Here is a 25053-nt window from a genome sequence, read left to right as displayed (position 1 = left end):
AGGCTCTTGCATTCTATCTTGACAGAACTAAACCATTTTGTGAATCCCCTAGGCTATTTGTTTCTACAACCGAGAGATCAAAGGGTGATGCTATCTCTAAGCAAAGACTCTCCAAGTGGATCTCAGTCTGCATCAGATCCTGCTATCAGAGTCAGAATGTTCAACCACCAGAGGGTGTTAGGACTCATTTTACTAGAGCAATGTCAACATCCATTGCCTTCCTCCAAAACGGACCTGTTACAGACATATGCAAGGTGGCCACGTGGACAACTACACATTTGCCACACATTTGCCAAACATTGTGCTATCACACAGGATACCATAGCAGACACCATAGTTGGTCATACGGTACTGTCTACCGTTGTCCCTCATACAACTCCAAAATCCCACCAACCATAGTGGGTACTGCTTCACATTCACCTACAGTGGAGCACCCACAGGGACAGCACTCAAAGAAGAAGAGAAAGTTACTCACCTTGCAATAACTGAGGTTCTTAGAGATGTGTCCCCCTGTGGGTGCTCCACTCCCCGCCCTCCACCCCTCTACTTTGGAGTACTAGTACGATTTCTCCACTGTAGAGAAGGAACTGAGGAGAGTGCAGGACGCACGCGCTCAGGAAGATTCCAACGAGACGGGAGATACCAACTCAGTGCATGTGTCCAGACCAGGCACTGCTACGGAAGATCTCCGATCAATGGCGCCAGGACGCACCGTCACCTAGAGTGGAGCACCCACAGGGACACACATCTCGAAGAACCTCAGTTACTGCAAGGTGAGTAACTTTCTCTTCTTAACTGTTTCCTTTTGGAGTCCCCAGGCCCCCCAACATGCTATAAAAACTTCAGGGCCCACCTGTGCCGCAACAACTTCTGTATAGCCAGTAGATTAAAAGCCAGGGCAGGGGTAGCAAGCAGGGAAATTGCCTGGGGCCTTGTTACTCCGGCTTCTGTTTCAGGCCCCGGCCATGAGCCTTGGGCTTTCTGCCTGGGGCCCCAACGAGTCTAATGGTGGCCCTAATCTCTGGTTCATTTTGGCGGACCCCCTGAAACACGATCGCGGTCCCCCCAGAGCCCTGGCTGGGAACCACTGTTCTAGAACTGGTTGAACTGTTACAAACAAAATGAAGGGTTCCCCCCCGAGAAAAACGGCCCTTGCTGGCAAACAGAAATTTTTTTGGGGGGGGGGGAAATCGTGGCTCTGACACTTCCCAGCACTTGCTAGGGGCGTTGATTATAATGCGTTTCTCCCCCGCACCCCCGATATCAGCGGCCAGGGGGCGGGGGGGGGGAGACAGACCCAACAAACCCCGAACGAGTCTCACTGGCCTGTCAAACAGAGGCGGGTCGGGTCTCTCCCGCTCTGAGCGACCGACCCCAGGCTCCGCGCCCGGGCAGACCAAGCGGCACAGCCTGGCGCCCGGCGCGGCGGGAGCCCGATGGAGCCGCCCCTAGGGGCAAAGGAACCCCCGCTGCACTGAGCCCCGGCATTCGGCGGCGCTAGGACCGCCTGGGAACGATCCCTGCCCATGGCTCTCCCGGGCGCGCGTCCCACGGGCAGCCTCCGAACGCCTGAGAGGCGCGGCCGGGGAGGAGCGGGCTGCGTGCGCGCTCCCGGCTGCGCGCGAGCGGGGCGGTCTCCCTCTCACGTCGGGTGCGGTGCTGGGGCCTGGGGGCGCGGTGTGGCGCTGTGCGGGGCCGCCGCCCGGCTCGAGCTCGGGGTCATGGAGGAGCACGGGGGGGAGGAGCCGGCGGCGGGCGACTTCGAGCTGCTCGTGAGGAATCAGCGCAGGGAGAAGCGGGAGCTGCAAGGCGAGGAGCGGCCGTGGGGTCCGGGCGGGCGCGGGGCTTGAGGAGAGGGAGGGCCCAAGGGCAGGGGCGCGTGTGCGGGGCGTGGGGGCGCAGCCGGGCGGGGGTGTCTGTGCGGGGCGGGGGGGATGGAGGGAGGGGTGAATGCAGGGCGTGGGGTTGCGGGAGTCGCGGAGGGGTGTGTGCGGGGTGTTGGGGCAGGGGCGGTAGAAAGGGGGTGGAAGGGAAGAGGGGGTGTGTGCCGGACATGGAGTCAGAGAGGGCAGATGAGAGCTCATGGTCTGGCCTGGGAAGGGTGGCGGGCAGTGTTGCCTGTAATTTTTGACAGGCCATGTGCGCAAACAATTTCTTCTGTGCAGATTGTTATGGTTCTGTGCAAATTTCTGTGCGCATGGTGTTTTGCCGTGTTTGTGGGGTTTAGGATCTGTGTGCGTGTGCGCACGTGCACGGCTTAGAAGGAAACAGTGGTGGGGGGCACCACGTCTGTGCTGGGACCCTAGGCTGTGCTGCTGCCAGAGCTAGCTTTCTCTGCAGGTAGCAGTGCAGCATGTACGTCGCACTTCAAAGCAGTTCATGAGTGTTAACTAAACGTTAAGACCCTTCTGGGAAGTAGGAAATAATTCTTTTTACAGACGAAGAAAGAGAAGCAGAGTGGTGAAGTGATTTCCCCACTTGGTGAATCATTTTGAGAGGCAGGGTTAGGGCCCAGGAATTTGTCTCCCAGTCTATATCTCTGTGTAGCTTTTTTACTGCATTATGGACAACACTTAACTTGAATAAAAGGTACAAAAACTACTACTGGTGCAGTTATGAACAATGAAACCCACAAGTATCAGGACCCAGGCAATTTCCCTGCTTGCTACCCCTGCACTTCATTTCTGTTTTTAATTTTAAAAAAAGAGAAACTGAGGATGTCTGGTCTTCTACGCTATTCTAGGGTAAAGGGAGTTACAAAAAAAGTTCTAATGTCCACTTGCAAACATGCCAATCTTAAAATCTTATTCCCGCAAAGCTAATCAATTTAAAAAGAGTTATAGGGTACTACATCTCCCAGTGATTTTTACAGTCATATCTTATTGTGTGAAAGACCACCCAAACCAAAGAGGAAACGAGGTAGCTGACCATACACAAAGTACTGTCAAAGGACCAAAGTCAATACTTAAATAAACCCCCAAACAAACCAAAACTGTTCATTTATAGTAATTTATTGTTATAATAGGTATATTAAAACAAATCACAGATGTGTGATTTTTCTAAGTTGATTTCCATTTAAATATTAATAACAGAGTGGCTCAGATAGTAGGATTCACATCTAGATTTCAAAACTCCAAGATTTGTTCAAAATCTCAGCCCCACTCATTATAGTGCTCTGAATCTATCTGCATAATTTTAATTTTGCGCATCCTTGAAGTATGGGGGTAATGGAATGCAGGGTTTTGATTTGAGCCCATCTGTAGACCCCCAGTCCTGCAAACATGTACATATTTTAAGTTCTGATTGGATTCAGTGGGGCTTCTCAGATGTGTGATGTTGAATGGTCTGTATTTTCAGAATCGGACCCATAGTTCATTATCTTAAAAATACTGAACTAACTTTCATAAGTCTTGAATATTTATGTTCTTCAATAGAGATTGTAAAACAATCCAAATTCAGAGTTTTTGGTTCCAGACATTTGAGTTATGCAAACAAATTTCAACAGACTTTTCACTAGCTTTTCAAAATAAACAGTTTGCTGAGGCAAAGTATGGAAAATTTTAGCCCCATATAATTTTGAGAAGGCTATGGCTGAGTTCCATACAGGTAGCAAATACTTTAATAATGATGGGGCTGGAATATTTTCTTGCTTTCCCTGGGGTTGATAATTGTATCTTTCAGAATGTATAGTTATTTTAAAATGTAGTAATCCTGCTAGGCAGTCTCATAACCTAACTGTTATGACATACTAGTATGTCAAATCTTGATTACCTTATTTATATAGCCCAATTTTAGTCACAGTTGCACCAATAAATTTAGCATATTTCATTTATTAGAGGTAAACCATTGATCATTCTACTGGGTGTTCCTACAGCGAAAATTCAAGGTATGAAAAATGCTGTTCCTAAGAATGACAAAAAGAGAAGAAAACAATTGATTGATGATGTTGCCAAACTGGAGGCAGAAATGGAACAGAAGCACAAGGAAGAACTGAAGCAGCTAAAGGAAACTTTACCTGAGCAGAATAAGGTACTAGTCATGTTTAGTCTTATCTGTAAGGTTTTGGGAGCAAATATGAACTTCAATCAGCTTTCATTGAAATTGAGTAATTGTATATATATGTAACTGAGGATAGAACTATTAAAGGGTTTAATCATAGATTAATAGATTTCAGGTCTGAACCCAGTCGTCGTCGTCGCGCCCCCCGCTGCCGCTCTATCAGGATTATGGTGATAATAAAGCTTGTGTGGTGTTCAGATACTGAGGGTAATGAGTGCTATAGAAAAAACCATATCAACAAATTATTTTTGAGAGAGTTTTAAGAGCAAAATCATATGTCCAATTAAGAGTGTTAGCAGCTCATTCTTGTCTGTCTTTGCTTTTAAAAAAAAAATTAACTTTTAGCTCCCATAGTATGTCTTCATGCTCAATACCTAATCTAGTTGTGTGTCAGTTTATTGATGCTGCTTTTGTGAGAGGTTCAGTGATGTGGTTCTTGTATTGTGATTCTTGTCAAGAATTTGTGCCTGAACTCTGAGCACTTCCTATATCGGGGTGGGCAAACTACGGCCTGGGGGCTGCATCCAGCCCTTCAGACATTTTAATCTGGCCCTTGAGATCCCACCAGGGAGCAGGGTCCAGGGCTTGCCCCGCTCTGACTCTCCAGCCAGGGAGCAGGGTTGAGGGCTTACCCCACTCCATGCATGCTGTGGCTCTGCGCGGCTCCTGGAAGCAGCGGCATGTCCTCCATCCGGCTCCTACACATAGTGGCAGCCAGGGGGCTCCGCATGCTGCCGCTGCCCCAAGCGCCACGCCCGCAGCTCCAATTGGCCGGGAGCCACGGCCAGTGGGAACTGCAGGGGTAACACCTGCGGATGGGGCAGCACACAGAGCCACGGGGCAGCACACAGACCCACCTGGCTCCGCCGCCGCATAAGAGCCTCTGATAGTGTGGCTGATGTTATTAGGCCCTGTGATGGTGTCCCCTGAATAGATATGTGGGCACAGTTGGCAATGGGCTTTGTTGCAAGGATAGGTTCCTGGGTTAGTGGTTCTGTTGTGTGGTATGTGGTTGCTGGTGAGTATTCGCTTCAGTTTGGGGGGCTGTCTGTAGGCAAGGACTGGCCTGTTTCCCAAGGTTTGTGAGAGTGTTGGGTCCTTCTTCAGGATAGGTTGTAGATCCTTGATAATGCGTTGGAGGGATTTTAGTTGGGGGCTGAAGGTGACGGCTAGTGGCGTTCTGTTATTTTCTTTGTTAGGCCTGTCCTGTAGTAGGTGACTTCTGGGAACTCTTCTGGCTCTATCAATCTGTTTCTTCACTTCTGCAGGTGGGTATTGTAGTTGTAAGAATGCTTGATAGAGATCTTGTAGGTGTTTGTCTCTGTCTGAGGGGTTGGAGCAAGTGCGGTTGTATCGCAGAGCTTGTCTGTAGACAATGGATCGTGTGGTGTGGTCAGGGTGAAAGCTGGAGGCATGTAGGTAGGAATAGCGGTCAGTAGGTTTCCAGTATAGGGTGTGTTTATGTGACCATCGTTTATTAGCACTGTAGTGTCCAGGAAGTGGATCTCTTGTGTGGACTGGTCCAGGCTGAGGTTGATGGTGGGATGGAAATTGTTGAAATCATGGTGGAATTCCTCAAGGGCTTCTTTTCCATGGGTCCAGATGATGAAGATGTCATCAATATAGTGCAAGTAAAGTAGGGGTGTTAGGGGACGAGAGCCGAGGAAGTGTTGTTCTAAGTCAGCCATAAAAATGTTGGCATGCTGTGAGGCCATGCGGGTACCCATAGCAGTGCCGCTGATCTGAAGTGTGAACCCAGGCATGGGAATCATCACCCGCAACCAGAAGGACTATCAAAAATTAAGTGGGCCATTGTAAGATAAGTCTTGTTAATTGCCCTATCCACTCATGGATAAGAACCTGCAGAAGGCCTTATCCCATTTTTTGAATGCCAGAAGAGGGAAATAAAAGTAGTGGATGTGAAGGCCTTGTCTACACGACAAAGTTTTATCGTTAAAAGCTGTCTTTTGCTGACAAAACAGGGGTAGTGTATGCTCTACAAAGCTATTTTTGGCGGCAAAACTATGCTGTTTTGCTGACAAAACAAAACCACCTTAATGAGAGGCATAAAGCTTTTGTGGCAAAATTAAAGCGAAAAAACATCAGTGTAGACACTGCTGTTGGTTTTGTCAACATAACTGGCTTCCACCAGTATCCCACAATGCCTGCCATGACCTCTGGACTCACTGTTTTGATCTCTGCTGCCCTGCAGGCATGCACACCTCCCTTCCTTTCAAAGCTCCTGGAAGTATCTGACAGATGAGCATGCTCCTTTTGGGGAACAGAGAGCAAATCATTAACGTGGAATGCTCCTGTTCTGCCCTTCACTAGGAACACAGGGGCAGGCAGACTGCTGCTGTAGGGAGTGTGTGTGTGTGTGACTGCTGTGCTACTTTGACATTCCTCAGCACTGAGAGCTCACAGAGCTGCTCAGGATGCTGCTCGGAGTAAGTGAGGAGGCTGTGGGAGAATTTGGAGGGAATCGCAGAACCATAGGCAGCCAGAGAGGGCTGCTTCAGGAGAGACTGCTGTGCCGAGCAGAGCGGGATGCACAGTTGCCAGCTTTCACATGGTAAATAAACCCCCCGACTTTCACAGTAAGCAAAAATCAAGCTAATTCCATTTCAAAACAAGGCCAAAGCAAGCCAATCCCTAAGAACCCCAACTCTCTATGTGACTAGATTCCCCTGGCATGCAGTCTGGGACTGTGGTGGGCCCACTGTGCCCTCCTGACTCTTTCCCCCCCTGCTTGTCCCCCTTGCCCCTGCTTGCCAAGAGCCGATCCAAAAAAAAAAAAAGCAACAAGCTACAAGCCAAAAATAGCCAACAAGCAACTCGCAAGCCAATTAGCCAAAAACAAGCCCAATTTTTGCGTTTTTTTTGTGAGTTTGTCATGTCTGAGTTGGAGGCTGATGTGGGGGGAAGGGTGTCCTCCTCCCGCACTACCTAAGGATAGGTCAGTCAGCCTGCTGTCTCCCCTGCCGGTTATTGGTCCAATAATACCTCACTCACCTTGTCTCTCTAATATCCTGGGACCAGCATGGCTACCACAACACTGCATACAATACTGAAAAATTTAGCAATTGTGCAGTAAATGAGCTAGGGCTGTAGAGAGAAGGTAAAGCCCGCACCTTTTAATATATACAGGGGTATAGCTCAGTTCAGAGGACCTTGCAAAGTGTGGCAAAAACATTACAGTTCCATCTGGCCTAATATGTCCTAATGATGAGATTTTATTTAAAAGAGTCTTAAGAGACTGTTGGATCGCATGGTTAACATTCAGGAAAGTTGGATGCATAACTTGTATGTAACCGTATCTTTTTGTGACATTGGCAGATTTAATTATGTTGACTAACTGTCTCAAATTCTAAAGTTTTGTGATATTGGATTTTAAGGTTTGCAGTTCAGGTGATCAGGTAAAGGCTCCATTTATGCCTTAAGACTGAGTCTACTGTTGGAGGTTGTCTTTAGTGTAATTTTCACTACACATTATGCTATATGGTTCTCAATCAAAGTGTTCTTAAGTGGATTGGCTTAACATTCCTGATAGTAAAGAATAAAAGGTTGGGGGGGAGGGTGTCTAGGTCAAGGAGTAAATATGGTAAGTTAATAGATAATAGAATAAAGTATTGGCTGCCTTCCTACAAATAAAAGTAAGCTAAAATGGTTTCTCTTAAAATATTTTAAACGTTGATAATACTGTTCAATATTTAAAAGTGTAACCTGGTATTGATTGAAACGTATTTAAGAGACATTTCCAAGGATCTGTTGTAATTCTCCATTCTCACTCATATTAACTAAAATGTTTAAAATTTTGTTTCCCTCTAGCTAGATTCTGTGGCTGATAGTATTGCAAGTTTTCAGCTTGAGGAAAGAGAGCAACAGATACAGCAACCTCGAATATCAAAAGCACAGAAAAGGCGGGTATGACACCAGTTTCAATATTTTCTGCGAAGAAGTGCTGGCGTTTTCACACCAGAGTATACATTTACTAACTTATGTCTAGGCTCAACATCTGCTAGTTCCATTAAGTTTACTTAAATCTCTAAAGAAATGCAGGCATCTTCCCAATGGGCTCTACCAAGTCTAACACAGCTTTGGTGGTAGAGCTGCTTGAAACTTTTGTCAGAAAATTCCCATCAGAAAATGCTAATTCAAGAAACCCATCTTGGATTTGGCAAACTTTAATTGAACCACAAGTTGGTTTCCTGGCAGGCTGCTGGGGGACCCCAGTATTCTAGGGTTTGTGATTTAAGGGCATCTCTGTCAGGGACCCCAGCACATCCAGGGGCAGTGGTTCCAGGGCAGCTATGCCATGCCAAAGCTTCCAGGGTCCCTATGTTGGAGCCAGGAGTCTGGAAACCCTGAGGATCATCAGGGCTCCCAGTCTTACTACCATGGAGCTAGAAGCCTGGAAGCCCTGGCTCTAGCCAATCTGTACTCTGGTCTGTTGCAGAGAACAAGGAAGCCCTGAGAGCTTCTACTTGAGCCAGGACTCTCTGGGCTTCTCAGCTTCTGGTTCTGCAGTAGGGAGCCTGGAAGTCCTGGGAAATCCAGCTGATGACTCCTCAGTGGGGTCATGGGAGCCAGTTGGCAGCTGCTGACTGAAATGAACAATTCTTGTCAGTTTCAACCTGCCAGAGTCCCAGTGAACAGACTCTATTTCAGAAACACCACATTTTGATGTTTCCGAAATGAAATTTTTCAGAATTTCTGATTTGTGGGAAACTTCGAAAAATTTTGTTTCATTCTGATTTGGAATGAAACTAAATATCAAAATTTCCCACAAACCAGAATTCCTGAGTTTTAGCCAACTCTAATTGGTAGGTTACCTGCATAGTTCTTAAAGCTCAGTAGTTCTGAGAAAAGGAAGTACCCCACAAGAATGAATATGCAGAGGCAACACTTGGGTAGCCAGTATATTATCTTAGCTGGAATTGGCCAGGACACTGAAGTTTATCCATCTTTCTTTTCACACAAAAAATATTTTGAGATTTTTAAGGACTACAGGTATTCAGAGCTCCCATTTTATAACTCTTCCAAAAGATGAATGACTTAGGAGAGTGCTATCTACTGAATTGCCAGTGCTTCTTTCTGCAGTTCTTCTGAAGGTCTTCCATCAAAGTACTAACTTCTGAGCCCACTTAACTTGAGATCAGATGGTAAAATGAAAATCTTGGAAATACCACACACAAAAATAAGTCCTCTAGTGAAACAAAGTGAAACAGGCAATGTGTCTCACAGTATTTGCTCTACAAAATTCTTATGTTCCTGCAATTTGGCTTCATGAACTGATCGTAGAATCATAGAATATCAGGGTTGGAAGGGACCTCAGGAGGTCATCTAGTCCAACCCCCTGCTCGAAGCAGGACCAATTCCCAGTTAAATCATCCCAGCCAGGGCTTTGTCAAGCCTGACCTTAAAAACTTCTAAGGAAGGAGATTCCGCCACCTCCCTAGGTAACACACTCTAGCGTTTCACCACCCTCCTAGTGAAAAAGTTTTCCCTAATATCCAACCTAAACCTCCCCCACTGCAACTTGAGACCATTGCTCCTCGTTCTGTCATCTGCTACCATTGAGAACAGTCTAGATCCATCCTCTTTGGAACCCCCTTTCAGGTAGTTGAAAGCAGCTATCAAATCCCCCCTCATTCTTCTCTTCTGCAGACTAAACAATCCCAGTTCCCTCAGCCTCTCCTCATAAGTCATGTGTTCCAGTCCCCTAATCATTTTTGTTGCCCTCCGCTGGAAGTTTTCCAGTTTTTCCACATCCTTCTTGTAGTGTGGGGCCCAAAACTGGACACAGTACTCCAGATGAGGCCTCACCCAATGTCCAAGAGAGGGGGACGATCACGTCCCTCGATCTGCTGGCAATGCCCCTACTTATACATCCCAAAATGCCATTGGCCTTCTTGGCAACAATGGCACACTGTTGACTCATATCCATATGATGCTTCAGTATAGCATGGCTTCAAGATAAACTCATAGGCCATAATTTTCAAATGTATGCCTAAAGTTAGGCACCTATATAAACAAGAGATTAGCTGTTTTTGGATTTAGACACTTAACTTTAGGCACCAACTTGGAAAATGTTAGTCTAATTTGCTAATATACTATACAAAGGTTATTATTTCCTAAAGGGTGAATTTCAGTATATTTATTAACTGGAAAGATTCTGACCTTCCTTCGGTGGCACAGTGGTAATGAACACACAGACCTAAATCTGAGCAACAAAATTCTGAATTTCATAGATCTGAGCAGCAAACCAACAGTTGCACAGACACTTGGGACCTCTTGTAAGCTTGAACATTATTTTTCATATAACTTTCATTTGAAATGAACATCCTCTTGTAGCATTCTTTATTGTGTTTTCCATCCAAGGAAAAGAAAGCTGCATTGGAGAAGGAAAGAGAAGAAAGGATAGCTGAAGCTGAGATAGAAAATTTAACAGGAGCCAGACATCTTGAAAGTCAAACGCTTGCCCAGATATTGGCAACAAGGCAGTTAGAGATGAAACAGATTCCATCAGATGGCCACTGCATGTACCGAGCTATTGAAGACCAGCTCAAGAATCAGCAAAACTCCTGGACTGTTGCAACTCTGAGAAGTCAAACTGCAGAGTATATGCAAAGTCATGTTGATGATTTCCTGCCGTTTCTAACAAATCCCAACACAGGAGACATGTATAGCCGAGGTAAGAATTATAGTTTAATAAATGGTTCTTAAAAAGTGTCTTTTTACAAATGTTACCAGTAGTTCTGGAGCTTATCAGTATTAGTTATAGCTGACTTGTGACCAGTTACAGCATGGGTGTCCACTGATCTGTATGTCATACTTCTGTTTGGTAGTGTAGACAGGATCGTAATGTCCTCTGTAACTAAGCAAATGTCTTGAAGATGTTTGTCTACATGTAGGAAAGGTAACTTCAGCCTGGTTATGTAACACAGTTAACCTCATCTATGATATAAAATGGAACTCTGTTACAGCTTGACCAGGTAACAATGGTGCGGTAATCGTGTTCCATGAGTGAGCTGAAATTGTAATGTAGATAGGACCTCTAACATAAGGATAATCTTGTTTACAGTTGAAATCCTGCAGGGATCAATGTTACTATTCTCTCTGTTGAATTTTGTTTTGGAAAAAAATATGCCTTTGATTAAGCTGTCTGGGAGACATACATTGTAAATTGACCTTGGCATGAAATAATGAAGAAGATTTAGTTGGACAATGGCTTTCAAGTCCATCTATGCCTCAAAAGCAAAATAGCTCTTTCTTTAAAGATGCTCAGTGGTACTGTTCATATCCTGTATCAAGAATAGGCATTTAGCAGAAGGGAGCCTTTAAGCATGTTTCAATAGCCCAAAAAATCACTCTACAAAAAATTTTTCAATTAAAGCTTAAGCTTCCGTGGAACCAGGATAAAGGAAAGTGTGGTATGTTTTGCTGTTCCTATTAACATGGCCGTTAGAGAGTCCAGAGTCAAGTGTTATTCACATAGTTACCACATGTACTGTAGAGCTGAGTATTAGAACAGTATTGTGAAAATTAGCTAGTCTTCATGTTCACCTCTTGTGATGCTAGCATCCTCATATTCCCTGCCTCTTCATATTAGCTCCCTGAGAGAGAGACAGTGTTACAGGTACTGCTGCAGTGTTGTTAGCAGCACGGTAGCACTTCTGGCCGGCTCTGTCTTGTCTTGTCTTAGGCTAAACTTCCTTTCTTAAATTTAAATTACCTTTCTATTTTGAGGTCAATGGTAATTGGGACAAAATACAACATGGTTTTACAAAAGGTAGATCATGTCAAACCAACCTGATATCCTTCTTTGAGAAGGTAACAGATTTTTTAGACAAAGGAAACGCAGTGGATCTAATTTACCTCTGTTTCAGTAAGGCATTTAATACAGTTCCACGTGGGGAATTATTAGCTAAATTAGAAAAGATGGGGATCAATATGAAAATTGAAAGGTGGAAAAGAAACTGGTTAAAGGGGAGATTACAATGGGTCACATTAAAAGGTGAACTGTCAGGCTGGAAGGAGGTTACTAGTGGAGTTCTTCAGGGACTGGTTTCGGGACCAATCTTATTTAATCTTTTTATTACTGACCTTGGCACAAAAAGCGGGAATGTGCCAATAAAGTTTGTGGATGACACAAAGCTGGGAGGTATTGCCAATACAGAGAAGGACCAGGATATCATACAGGAAGATCTGGATGACCTTCTAAACTGGAGTAATAGTAATATGATGAAATTTAATAGTGAAAAGTGCAAGGTCATGCATTTAGGGATTAATAACAAGAATTTTTGTTATAAACTGGGGACGCATCATTTGGAAGTAACAGAGGAGGAGAAGGACCTCGGAGTATTGGTTGATCACAGGATGACTGAGCCGCCAATGTGATATGGCCGTGAAAAAAGCTAATGCAGTCTTGGGATGCATCAGGCGAGGTATTTCCAGTAGAGATAAGGAGGTGTTAGTACCATTATACAAGGCACTGGTGAGACCTCATCTGGAATATTGTGTGCAGTTCTGGTCTCCCATGTTTAAGAAAGATGAATTCAAACTGGAACAGTTACAGAGAAGGGCTACTAGGATGATCCGAGGAATGGAAAACCTGTCTTATGAAAGGAGACTCAAAGAGCTTGGCTTGTTTAGCCTAACCAAAAGAAGGCTGAGGGGAGATATGATTGCTCTCTATAAATATATCCGAGGGACAAATACCATGGAGGGAGAAGAATTATTTAAGCTCAGTACCAGTGTGGAGACAAGAACAAATGGATATAAACTGGCCATCAGGAAGTTTAGACTTGAAATTAGACAAAGGTTTCTAACTATCAGAGGAGTGAAGTTCTGGAACAGCCTTCCAAGGGAAGCAGTGAGGGCAAAAGACCTATCTGGCTTCAAGACTAAGCTTGATAAGTTTATGGAAGGGATGATATGATGGGATAGCCTAATTTGGCACTTAATTGATCTTCAACTGTTAGTGGTAGATATGCCCAATGGCCTGTGATGGATGGGATGTTAGATGGGGTGGGATCTGAGTTACTACAGAGAATTCTTTCCTGGGTGTCTGGCTGGTGAGTCTTGCCCACATGCTCAGGGTTTAGCTGATCACCATATTTGGGGTCGGGAAAGAATTTTCCTCCAGGGCAGATTGGCAGAGACCCTGGGGGGTTTTTCACCTTCCTCTGCAGCGTGGGGCACGGGTCACTTGCTGGAGGATTCTCTGCATCTCGAAGTCTTTAAACCATGATTTGAGGACTTCAGTAGCTCAGACATAGGTTAGAGGTTTGTTACAGGAGAGGGTGGGTGAGATTCTGTGGCTTGCGTTGTACAGGAGGTCGGACTAGACGATCACAATGGTCCCTTCTGACCTTAAAGTCTATGATTCTATGATTTTATTGGTAGGTTTATTTCCTGGGTATCAAAATAGATAAACCTTCAGTTTGCCTCATTAAATCTTTAACCGTGATAGCCTTTTTGAAATCCAAACTGATTTTCTTTCATTGTTGAGACGGGTGATTTCTCCAAGAAATGCTTTTTGTCTTGCAGTGTGTAATTTTGTTCAGTTTATTCTTCACCCAGAACATATTTATTAGTGTTTTTTATGAAGAGGTCAGCTAATATTATTCTTTTAATTTATAAGAGCACAGATCTTACTTGCAAGTAAGATTGGGGATTGCCTTAAAACTGTCTTCTGGAGACATGCATAGAAGGGAATGTTCTCTGGATTCTAAATATTTCAGTTTACTGAAAAATAAAAGTCAGTCTGGAGAAAAACATAGTAGAACTGCAGCTAGTTACAGGACCTGAAAAATTTATCTGACATCTATATTGCACAAGAGCCAAGCCTACTAATTAGATAGAAAGATACTTCCACTGCATGCTGTGTCCCAAAGCTATGACTCCTGCAGTTTAAAGCTATTATGTACCACTTATTGGGTACAATATTTAATTAGATTATATTGTCCATAAAATGTATTCAAGAAGTACTTAAAATATAACTTGCTGTTTCCTGTATTTTTATTACATTATCTTTCCTGTCTTTGCTCTCCTTTTCCCTCTTTTCTTGTCAACAAGAGATCATACTATACTTCTTCCTTTGTCGTAGGTGTCTGTTTGCTATTTGTTTTCTCTTTCCCCGCAGTTACATATTCTTATTCCCCTACATTGTGTTCTACTTTTCCAGGCCAAAATTTATTTTTAATTTATCCCATCAATATCTTCCTCACCCACCCACATCCAGGAAAGAGATTTACTGAGAGGTTTACTCCATTTATTTTTTTCCTGCAGGGGAGTTTGAAAAGTACTGTGATGATATAGTCAACACAGCTGCATGGGGTGGTCAGCTGGAAGTAAGTATGGTACTGTTTATTTTTGTTGATGAAACTCTGAAGTGATTGAAAACTAATGGATTTTTAGATGCAAATTCTTAGAAATGCCCCTTCTCCAGTTCAAAGAAGGGGATTTTCTGTAATAGAGAAATTTCTGGAGGCCTAATCAAGCATGGTTGTAAAGAAATATAACAATACCTACTCTTATATAGTGTGTTTTATCAGTATATCTCAAAGCACTTTACAAAGAAAGTAAGTAAGTATCATTATTCCCCTTTTTAACCTCTTGACAAACTTTACATTGTGGTCATATATTTTCTCAGAGCATTACCAGTTTTGTCTGTGTCTGTATTGCTCGCAGCAGCTTAAGTCTTTAAAACTTTAGAAACACCTGTTCTACATATGATGGTTGACAACATGGAGGGAAAGAATAAAAAATAGAGACAGAAAGTTGGTTTTATTTTCTTTGTTTAAACAGGGTCAACATACTTCACAGCACAGCAAGCTATCATACAGCAAAGTGTAGTTAGTGAGATTTATAATTAATACTGAAATAAAAAACTTTTTAGCACTTCTGCTCTGTTTTTGCATTTCATTCCCCTTCAGCATTGAAAATAGACTAGTTGCTCTCTCAAGTTCTTGAGAACTAGCACTGTGCTGCATTGCTTTTATCAACAAAGCAGGAGATGGTTCATAGAAACTTTTCGTAGGAATTTAAAAACTAACCACAGGAAGATTTTTGTAAAATCTCACTTCTAAAAAAACCCCTAAATTTCAGGCTTAAACTGACCTAATGGTATGTGTGTTAGAACTAAGTGTTTTTCATGGTATTTAATTATACTTCTCAGTATATTGTTTTCCTGTCTTAAAGCTAAGGGCTCTATCACACATTTTGCAAAAACCAATTGAAGTAGTGCAAATGGATTCTCCTCCCATCATTGTTGGTGAAGAATATTCAAGCAAACCATTAATACTAGTGTAAGTAGATATTTTTATTCCTATTTTTTAATCTTGTTTTTCCCACAGGAGAGTATTTAAGGACTGATAGTAAGTGATTGCAAAACTTCATCTAGCTTGTCTGACTAGAGAATTTTACAGAATGAGTTGGCTTGAAAATGCAAAATAGCCATCAATAAATCAGGTTAGGAAACTAAAGAAGCTTATTGTCAGTGTTCCCTCTAATTTTTTACATCCATGTGCAGAATGAATGTCATGTGCACCAATATGAAGGTGATGTGTGACACATCACCTTCATATTGGTGCACATAACAAAATTCATGTGATGGGGGTGGGGCCAAGGAGTTCGAGGTGTGGGAGGGGGCTCAGGGCTGGGGTGTGGGGGGGAGGGCTCTGGATTGGGGCTGGAGAGGAGAGGGTTGGGATGTGGGACGGGGGTCAGGGCTGGGCAGAGGGTTGGGATGCGGGAGGTGTGGGTTCTGGGGTAGGGCCGGGGATGACAGGTTTGGGGTGCAGGCTGCCTCGGGATGCAGGCTCCCCCCAGCCCTCTCTCGCCACAGCAGCTTGGGGCTGAGGGAGGGGCTCCTCTCCCCTGGCTGCAGCAAGTCCAGGGCAGGTCGATGCTGGGGCTGGCGGAGAGGGACACCTCTCCCCCAGCCACGGCAAGTCCGTACTGGGGCCGGCGGGGAAGGGTGCCTCTCCCCGCTACTGCAAGTCCATGTTTGGGCCGGTGGGGAGGGGCGCATCTCCCCACTGCAGCCCTGAGCCCCTGTGCAAGGCTTAATAGGCAGCTGTGCAGCTACACAGCTTAGAGGGAAATTAGACGTCTGTCACTTTTCTGTCAGTTGACTGATTCATTAGCAGCCTTCAGTTATGCAAGAAAAGCTATTTTAGTCACAATTATAAATGGATTTAACGTATTATTTTATATAAAAGCTCCATTAATGATGTAGGTTTTATCATTATTAGCAAAACTAAAGAAACACTCCTTCCTCATGAAAACATGCAGTCAAACTTCCATGGTTTCCAGGATAATACATTTTTCCATGCTGTCTTTAACTTTAATTGAATGTCTTTAAACTATTTGAGAGTAGAAAGTAGGTATGTGTATACATGTGTATTATGTATGTTTTAATTTTAGTTAAATATTAATTTTTTTAAATGGCTTTTTTGTTTTGATTTTAGGTATATGAGACATGCATATGGATTAGGAGAGCATTATAATTCTGTAAAACTGCTAACAGACACTGCTCCAGAAAATGGTAGCTAGTATACAAGTCATAAGTCCACATGGATAATGGGTGCTGCTTGACACTTTGGGCTCTTCATCTGTGGACGGTTCCCAAGCAGACTGGAAAACAAAAGTAACGGGAAGGAACTTTTAAGAGAGACAAAAGATTTGGCTACGTATTAGAAATAGCAGTTTAAAACAGTACCTAGACTTTGCTGATTTAGATCATGTTTTAGAAAATATTCTATAAAATGTTGGCTGTGTAAGCCAGAGTAACTTGCATAGTTTGTGTATTTTGGTTTACATAGCATACTCTGCCACAGTGAAAAGATCAATAGTATATGTTTCAGGTAGCTTGTGGGGTTTTTTTTTTAATTTCCTGCTTCTGTGCATTTCTACTGAAGAATTGACATGATTTGCAGGCTCTTATAGGTCATTTCAAGTAGATTGTGGTGATCATGGAGATTTTATTAAGGCATTTAAATGACTGTTAAATAATATTCTAGACTGGAGTGACCGTAAAGATACTGCTTTAATAGTCCCAACAAGGCATAGCTAAAACATAGTTAAACAATAGTAAGGACCCTCCTAATACTTTAGTTACATAAGAGCCAGAGGCAAAGCCAGTGATGCTGAATATCTTATCCTTATCTGACTCAAAACTTCGCAAACCTAACTTCTGTTTTTATGGATTCTCCTCTTAATTTTTTAATCAGGTTTCGAAAACTGCCTTGTCTTCTGCCACTGGCATTTCTGCTTATGGCCATAGATGACAGAACAGGGGTGAGAATTGATAATGGGACTGCCGGTCCACTTAGTCCCACCTGTAGAACAGGGGACATTCAACTTTTCGTTCCTTTGTAATTTATTTTTCTTTACAATGTTGTCATTTCAGATGAAGACTTAGTGAACTAATCCAAACATACTGTTTATAGTACTGCCATTCCATCAGATCTGCAGTTTGGAATGCCGTTAACAATACTCAGGTGTGGTCTGTACTTAAATTTAGGTCAATGTACTTATGGTGCTCAGCAGTGTGAAAAATCCACACTCCTGAGCACCATAGCCATCCTGACCTGATCCCTGGTGTAGATGTAGCTAGATCGCTGGAAGAATGCTTCCATCAACCTACTTATGTTGTTCGAGGAGATGGTGTTCTTACAGCAATGGAGAAAACTCTTCTGTCGTAGGTTACATCTATGTTATGGGGTTATACCGGCAAAACTATGGCGCTGTAGTTACGCCACTATAGTCCCTGTAGTGTAGACGCTGCCTTATATAGCCATTTGCAAACAGTTGTAAAAATTGTGATCACTTAATTCTTGTAAGTAACTTTAAAGATGACCTGCAAAGAAATTTGGGTTTGCATTGTCTGTTTTGCTTCTTTATGACACACAGAGAAGACTGAAATATATAAGGAAAGCCTGCTAATACCAGGAAATTATTTTTTTATATCGACTGTTTAAAACTTTTTTACACTGATTTTTTTTAACTGGCTGCATAAACAGTTTGGGAAAAATGCAGTTGTTAAAGATGTAACAGTGCTGCCCCTCAGCTGAGGGCTGAGAGAGTTTATAGTCCACATCCAAGACATCTGAATTGTACAGTAAAACCAGAAAACAAATTTACATTCCTGGTATTTCTTCATACCTTCTTTATATATCTCAAAAAAGTAAGACACAAACCCAACTATTTTTCTTCTGTGGGTCATTTAATGAAAGCACTTTGTGGTCTTGTGAAAGAGATGCAAATGAGGACTTTACAAATGCCATATTTATTTGTTTTATAGTCAGTCTTCCCACATAAAGAATGTTTGATTATGAATTTCACAGCGTGGAGCTTGCCAGGCAAAACAAGTGTTAACCAGGTATAACATCATTTGGCAATCTTTATTTGTTTGGTATTTATTGTAATAACTGGATGAACCCAATTGATGTCTTTATTGCAGGAGTCAGACTTTTTTTGCAATGCCTGTTACTCGAAATGGATGCATTAGTGAGAGAGAGTTAATATAGAAATCTTCTTCAATGCCATAAAGATTTTCACCATAATATAATAATATACTGTTTTTAGTGTTACCTAAAATTGATGTATTAGGCGTGCACTTGCTGATTTATGTAGCTGAATAATGGTCAGTTAATTGAGGCTTCATCAGAATTTATTCCTGGGTCACTAATTGAAAGGGGAAAAAGATGATATTGGAATTCTGGAATATGTCTGTATCCAACAATTTGTCCAATTTAAGATGTTTTCAACTTGTACAAAGCAAAAGAATATTTAATTATAGTGAGCAAAGGACCTTTGCTTATGCTGTATGGGCCTTGAATTAAGAAGTTAGAAACTTATTTGTATTTATTGAATTGGATAAGATTTCCACTTATCAGTTTGTCCTGAAATAGATTATCTATCACAGAATTTCTCTGCAGTACTTCCTGTTCCCTCTGAAACTAGTGAACTTAATGATTTTCACGTTTGTCATGATCCTACAACATCGTCATGTCTTAGTCAACCACAAGTTCCATTCAAGAAGACAACTCTCTATTAAAGAAATAGAGATCCAAAAGCTCATTTTTCTCCTGTTTTTAAACCAATGTTATCTCTTAATGTCACCAGTTGTACTTGCCATGGCCTTTTTCAGTAGCATCCACTCCAGCATATTATAGAATTTTCCCATCTTACGTGAAATGTGGTCAGCTAGATACTACAAAAACTCCCTGTTTCACTTTGCGTTTTAACTTTTTGCTGCATATTAAAGCATGGCTTACATGATTTCCATTGACGCTTCTAAAATTATAGACTTCAACGCAGATCTTTCTTGCTATTCAGTTCACATATTTAATGTCTCCATTTTATCCCATTATTATAGTTATGTCCCTTGTGCCACAAAATATTCCTGCACTTTCTGATTGGTGTTTCACCCTTCAAATACTCATAGAAAGTTATATCTAGAACCCTATGCGGATATGCAATTTATAGCCGCATCTGAGCCGCGGTTCCCAAAAATGGTCTGCGAATATCCATGGATTTGAAGGGCTCTAATCATGTCCCCTTTTTGCCATGTTTAGCCAAGCTGTAAACATTCGCATAAATCAGTGCTTTTAGATTATTCCTGTTCTTTCCAGGCAAACATTTTTTTGTTTTTGATAAAGTTACAGAATTAGTGGCTGAAGGGGTTGCCATACATCTGAACTTTAGTGAAGCATTTCAATGAAACATCATATCAAACTTTCCCAGAATTAATTCAGGCTGACTTGGTTCAGGCTGCGCATTCATATGTGTTGAAAACTGGCTACAAGATTATAAAACTGCAGTGGGGAGAGATGGTCAGTGGGATACTAAACATGGGACATTAATCTCTTTATTACAGGTATTATCACTGAAAAACAGAGTGAACAGAACATTAATGAAATTCACAGTCAGCTCATCAAACAAGGCATTTCAATGCTATCTGGCTCCAAACCTCCTCTTGCTACATTGTTGGCATGTTACCAATGACCTGTGCTTCCTATTGCTGTTCATCTTTGTTACTTGATGCAAATAGGGTGACTTGACTATTGGTATGTAAAATGCTCTGGTCATTACAGCCATGTTCTCTCTTTACATCGTGTACTTTAAGGGGCAGATCAAATATAAACTTTGGGTTTGTAATGTTCTTAACCAAGGTGTAGGCCTTGGGTTATGTTTGAGAGCGCTCTGCCGAGATTAGGGCCCCATTGTCTTAGACACTGCACAACCAGGATCTGCCTGAGGAGTTTGTAGTCTGTATAGCGGAGTCACAATGGGTGGGACGGGGAATGTGGGTCTGAGTGGCGGAATGTCTGTGCCTTTTAGCCTTGTGACACGAGCCTGATTCAGTTTACCTGGGCTCTTAAACTTGCTGCTGTGGGTTTTTTTCCCCCCATTGTAGACATAGTCTGAGACAGACTGATGCACATGTGTGGCTGTTGATGCCCAACATTTGAGGTGGTGATAGTTGCCCTCTGCTTTGGTTCTGCCAATGGAGTGTGGGAGAGGCGGGGTCAGCCAAAGGCTCAGCAGCTAATGGCAGGATGGGGGTAGATTAGAAGTGCAGAGCTGAGATAACACAGAGTCTTGCTAGCATGAGATGGAGGCAGGGGGTGTGAGTGGGTGATGACCTTGACATACCAGCCATGCCCCATTTTCCACAGGCTGTGGCTGCAGCAGGGAGCAAGGAACAGCCCCTTTTACCCCAGGACTCTGCAGCAGGGAGGGTTTGTGGAGCAGGCAGTGGGTTCATGCTCCTTTCTCCCCCAACCTATGGGTGCAGTGGGAGAGTATTGCAGGGGGGATAATGTGCCCGCTCCTCTCCTCAGACTTGGCACATAAGGGAGATGGTGGGCCTGCATGGTTCTGTTCTGCAAACCACCTGCTGAGAGCAAATGTCTTGTCTCTGCTTCCCCAGGTGGTGTTGCAGCCCTATTTCCACAAATGGAAGCTTATCATAGCCCTGCTGTGTGGGGCCTAACCTCTGCTCTCCTTGATAAGTGTTCTGTGGAGTACAAGGTGTGGAGGGTGGGCAGGGAGACTGAACTGGGTATTAGTGGGGGAAAGAGATGGCAGAAGACATGCTAAACCTGCAAAAAAAAACCAAACAAACAAAAAAAAAACCCTACAGAAATTGGGCTTGTTTTTGGCTTAATTGGCTTGTAAATTGCTTGTTGGCTGGTTTTTGGCTTGTAGCTTGTTTGGCTTGTTGCTTCTTTTTTTGATCGGCTCGTGGCAAGCAGGGGCAAGAGGCGGGGGAAGAGAATCAGGGGTGCACAGAGGGCTCACCACAGTCCCAGACGGCACGCCGGGGAGATCTAGTCACATAGAGTGTTGGGGTTCTTAGGGATTGGCCTGTTTTGGCCTTGTTTTGAAATGGAATTAGCTTGATTTTTGGTTTATTGTGAAAGTCGGGGTGCTTATTTACCATGTGAAAGTTAACAACTGTGGATGGCAGTGGAGGTATTGGAGGGCAGTGGGGATGTTATGGGACTGGAGGGGGTGAGGTTTGCATTTGGGAATATTGGGAAAATTACAGTAATTTGAAAACATTGGTCCGTATGGCTTTAAATGTCCAGGGTGGCATGTGCACTTCACTTACTGGCTCAGCAAGTCTCTTCTGCTTAACTTGTCATTAAGGTAACTCCATACAGCACCAGACCACCATGTCACAGCCGCACATCCCTCACCTTCCCCTTAACACTGCAACTCCTTACACTATCTTCAGTAGTAGCCAGCGTGGCTAGTACTGCACATTGTTATGCTGTTCCCGTGTTTGGTTTGCTTAGATGTGGTAGAGGACACTGACTACTAGGCTCTGCTGCTCCCCCAGATGCACCCTTTTCCTTTGGGAGGTGGGGGCTCCTCCTGAGCCCCCCACTAGTGCTTCCCTGGCCACATCCATAGCATTGCACTGTGGCTGTTCCCATGGTCATGTGAGGGGTCTCCAAGGTCTGGGATGGGGCTGGGTCCTGCCACTGTCTGCACGGTGAGGGGATCCCTGCCCAGCGTAGTTACAAACTGCTATTGGCACAGTTTGCTAGTGGTAGCAGTTACTGACATCTAGGTGTTCTTTTACTGGCCTGTCACAACTTGCAGCCTCTCCCTTTCCCATTATCTAGTCCAGGGATAGTAAGTGGTGATGGGTGGGGATCCATCTGTCACAATTTACTCTCTCTCATCTTTCCCAATCCTCTGATGCAGGGGTAACAAATTGTGACAGATGGGGAGACATCTCACTACAATTTGCTACCATTGTGAAATATCTCTCTCGGATTTGGACACACAAAACAGTATTTTGGTAATCTAGAAAAACTTTCTACAGAGTTAAACCTCAGGCCTATTGTATGTAAAGCCCTGAATGAAAGTGTTGTTTCTTTTAGTCTCTTTCCATTGTATATTAGGCCATACAGTTTCTATAATAAACATTTAATGCACTCAAGTGAAAATAATGTAAAACTTTAGAGCCTAAAAGTCCACTCAATCTTACTTCTTGTTCAGTCAGTCACACAGACAAACAAGTTTAATTACCTTTTCAGGAGATAATGCTGTCTGCTTCTTGTTTTCAGTGTCCTCCGGAACGGTGGCCAAAGCATGAAGGGGCATATGGATGTTTAGGAGACCTGGCATGTAAATACCTAACAATGCCAGCTACAACAATGCCATGCGAATACCTGTTCTCATATTCAGGTGACATTGTAAATAAGAAGCTGGCAGTATTATTTCCCGTAAATGTAAACAAACTTGTTTGTTTTAGTGATTGTCTGAACAAGAAGTAGGACTGAGTGGATTTCTTGGGTCTGAAGTTTTACATCATTTTGTTTTTGAATGCAGTTATGTAACAAAATCTACATTTGTAAATTGCACTTTCACGAAAGAGATTGCACTACAGTACTTGTATGAGGTGAATTGAAAAATACTATTTCTTTTATCATTTTTACAGTGCAAATATTTGTAATAAAAAAATAAAGTGAGCACTATACACTTTGTATTCTGTTGTAAATTAAAATCAAATATTTGAGAATGCAGAAAAACAACCCAAATATTTAATACACTTCAATTGGTATGCTATTGTTTAACAGTGCGATTAAAACTGTGATTAATCACAATTTTTTTGTGTTAATCACGAGTTAACTGCAATTAATCGACAGCCCTATTTTCAACACTAAATCTGTACTTTGGTGCGCGCGCACACACGTTCATTGCCCTCTGATTTTATTTCAGAAACGTTGTCTCGGATCTTTTCCTGAGTGCTGAAATGCAAGAGTTTCAGCCTCACTGTATTTTTTACCTCAGAATAGCTCTTGCACCTTAGTTATCCAACGGTTTTAAAAAAAAAATCACCATTTTAAGCTGTGAGGAAAAGCCCTAAAGGATAGATTCATAAAGAGACTTGGGCACTGTGATACTGAGCATCACAATGCCTTTTAGCTGCCTAGAAAGTCATAGGAACATCACTGTGATCCACAAAGCCTGAATTAGGTGCCTAGGCTCCCTTTACAATGAATATAGAGAGAAAAGTGCTTTAGAATGTGGTCCACAAAAGCCTACATCCTCAGTGGGGAATTGCCTCAACTAATTAATGGGAGATGCCAACTAGAGCGGTGTCTTCAAAGTCCTGTCCCTCTTCAGAGTTCAGTGCCTAAATACCCACTGCAGGTAGGTGCCTAGCTCTGCCTAGTGATCCATGAATGGGAACCCCTCCTGGAGTCAAATGGCATAGGTATGTAAGCTGTTTCTTGTGAGAAGGAGCTAGGCAGATGCCTGACTCCAAACAAAACAGCTGGATGAGATGTCCACTTTATAACTTCTAGCCCAGTATTAAAGCATTCACCTGGGATGTGGGAAATCCCTGTTCAAATCCCTTCTTTCTCTCTGCTTGTAGGGAGAATTGAATCTTAGTCTCCAACATGCCAGGCATCTGCTCTAATACTGGTTTGTAAAGTGGTATTTATAAGGTGGATGGTAACACTATCTTCCTCTGGCCAGATTATGAATGGAACCCAATCCAGTCGGTGGCTTCTGAGCATGCCTACCAGATCAGGCCCCACTTTCAAGGTAGGCATTTGCCTGCATATTTTTCCTGGTTCGTGATCACTCTGGGGCTTAGGTGGGAAACAGGCATTCAGGTGGTTAGAGTAAGGCAGCAATACACATGCTCTGAGGCAGAAACTTAAGATGCCTAGGGAGCTTTTACTCTGAAAGCATAGGTGCTGAGTTTAGGTGTCTAAAGTGTTTGGTGGGAGATTTGGAAATCACAGTGGAGACTATATCAGGGATTTAGGCACCTAAACCCAGACTTAGTTGCCTAAGTACCTTTGTGAATTTAGCCCTGAGTTTCTCTAATGTGGCCATAAGATGTAGTGTATGTGCCTGGCTTTGTTAGATCTTCATAAGAATGTCAGTGTTCTCCTTTTCAAAACACTTCTATGTATTCTCAGCAAAACCATCTCTTACAGGAGACACATGCCATGCTCTTGCATTGATCGGCCACTGATGTAATATGTCTGTCTTAAGCAGATATATGTATAACGTTTTTCCCCTTGAGCTCTGATTGGTTCAGCTACCACACGATGAAATAGGGAACGACCTGCCAGGTCCCTGGCTGATCATGAAAACCACCTGTACAGCTTCAGAAACAAATACGTAGCATGTGTAGTAAATGCCACATCCTATTCCTGGATGTTTTTGGGCCGGGTGACCAACTTTGCATGTGTGCTCAGACACAACATTACAATGTTTTAAGTCAACTGAAAATGTTTTTGTTGCAAGTTATCACACTGTATCCTTGCAGCTTTGTGGACATCAGAGTCATGGACTCAGTGATAATGCAAGAAAGATGTAAGAGACAATGTTGTGTTCGTAAGTTAAATTTTCCTGGAGCATAGTTAGAAAAGACGAGGTTTATATCACGTGTGGTTAGTGACCAGGTAGAGGCTGAGTTCAAAGAGGGATCTTTACAGTTAA

At 43.0% G+C, this 25053-nt stretch overlaps 1 protein-coding gene across 2 annotated transcripts; it reads left to right on the top strand.

Annotated features, from left to right (window-relative positions):
- Positions 1 to 1511: 1511 nt before the first annotated feature.
- OTUD6B (OTU deubiquitinase 6B) lies at positions 1512 to 18996 on the top strand. 2 transcript variants are annotated; one of them, XM_048841192.2, is made up of 7 exons: positions 1512 to 1809; positions 3875 to 4029; positions 7888 to 7983; positions 10441 to 10753; positions 14353 to 14414; positions 15265 to 15371; positions 16536 to 18996. In XM_048841192.2, exons 1-7 carry the CDS (start codon positions 1527 to 1529, stop codon positions 16618 to 16620), a joined length of 1101 nt encoding a protein of 366 aa, XP_048697149.2. In that variant the 5' UTR covers positions 1512 to 1526; the 3' UTR covers positions 16621 to 18996. The 2 variants fall into 2 exon arrangements, with proteins under 2 accessions (XP_048697149.2, XP_074981165.1); XM_075125064.1 differs by having other exon boundaries at positions 1677 to 1809; positions 3837 to 4029.
- The last annotated feature ends 6057 nt before the right edge of the window (positions 18997 to 25053 follow it).

Source organism: Caretta caretta, chromosome 2 (assembly GCF_965140235.1).
Source record: "Caretta caretta isolate rCarCar2 chromosome 2, rCarCar1.hap1, whole genome shotgun sequence".
NCBI lineage: Eukaryota > Metazoa > Chordata > Testudines > Cheloniidae > Caretta > Caretta caretta.
The sequence above is the reverse complement of the archived record's forward strand: the minus strand, read 5'-3'. Positions and strand labels throughout refer to the sequence as shown.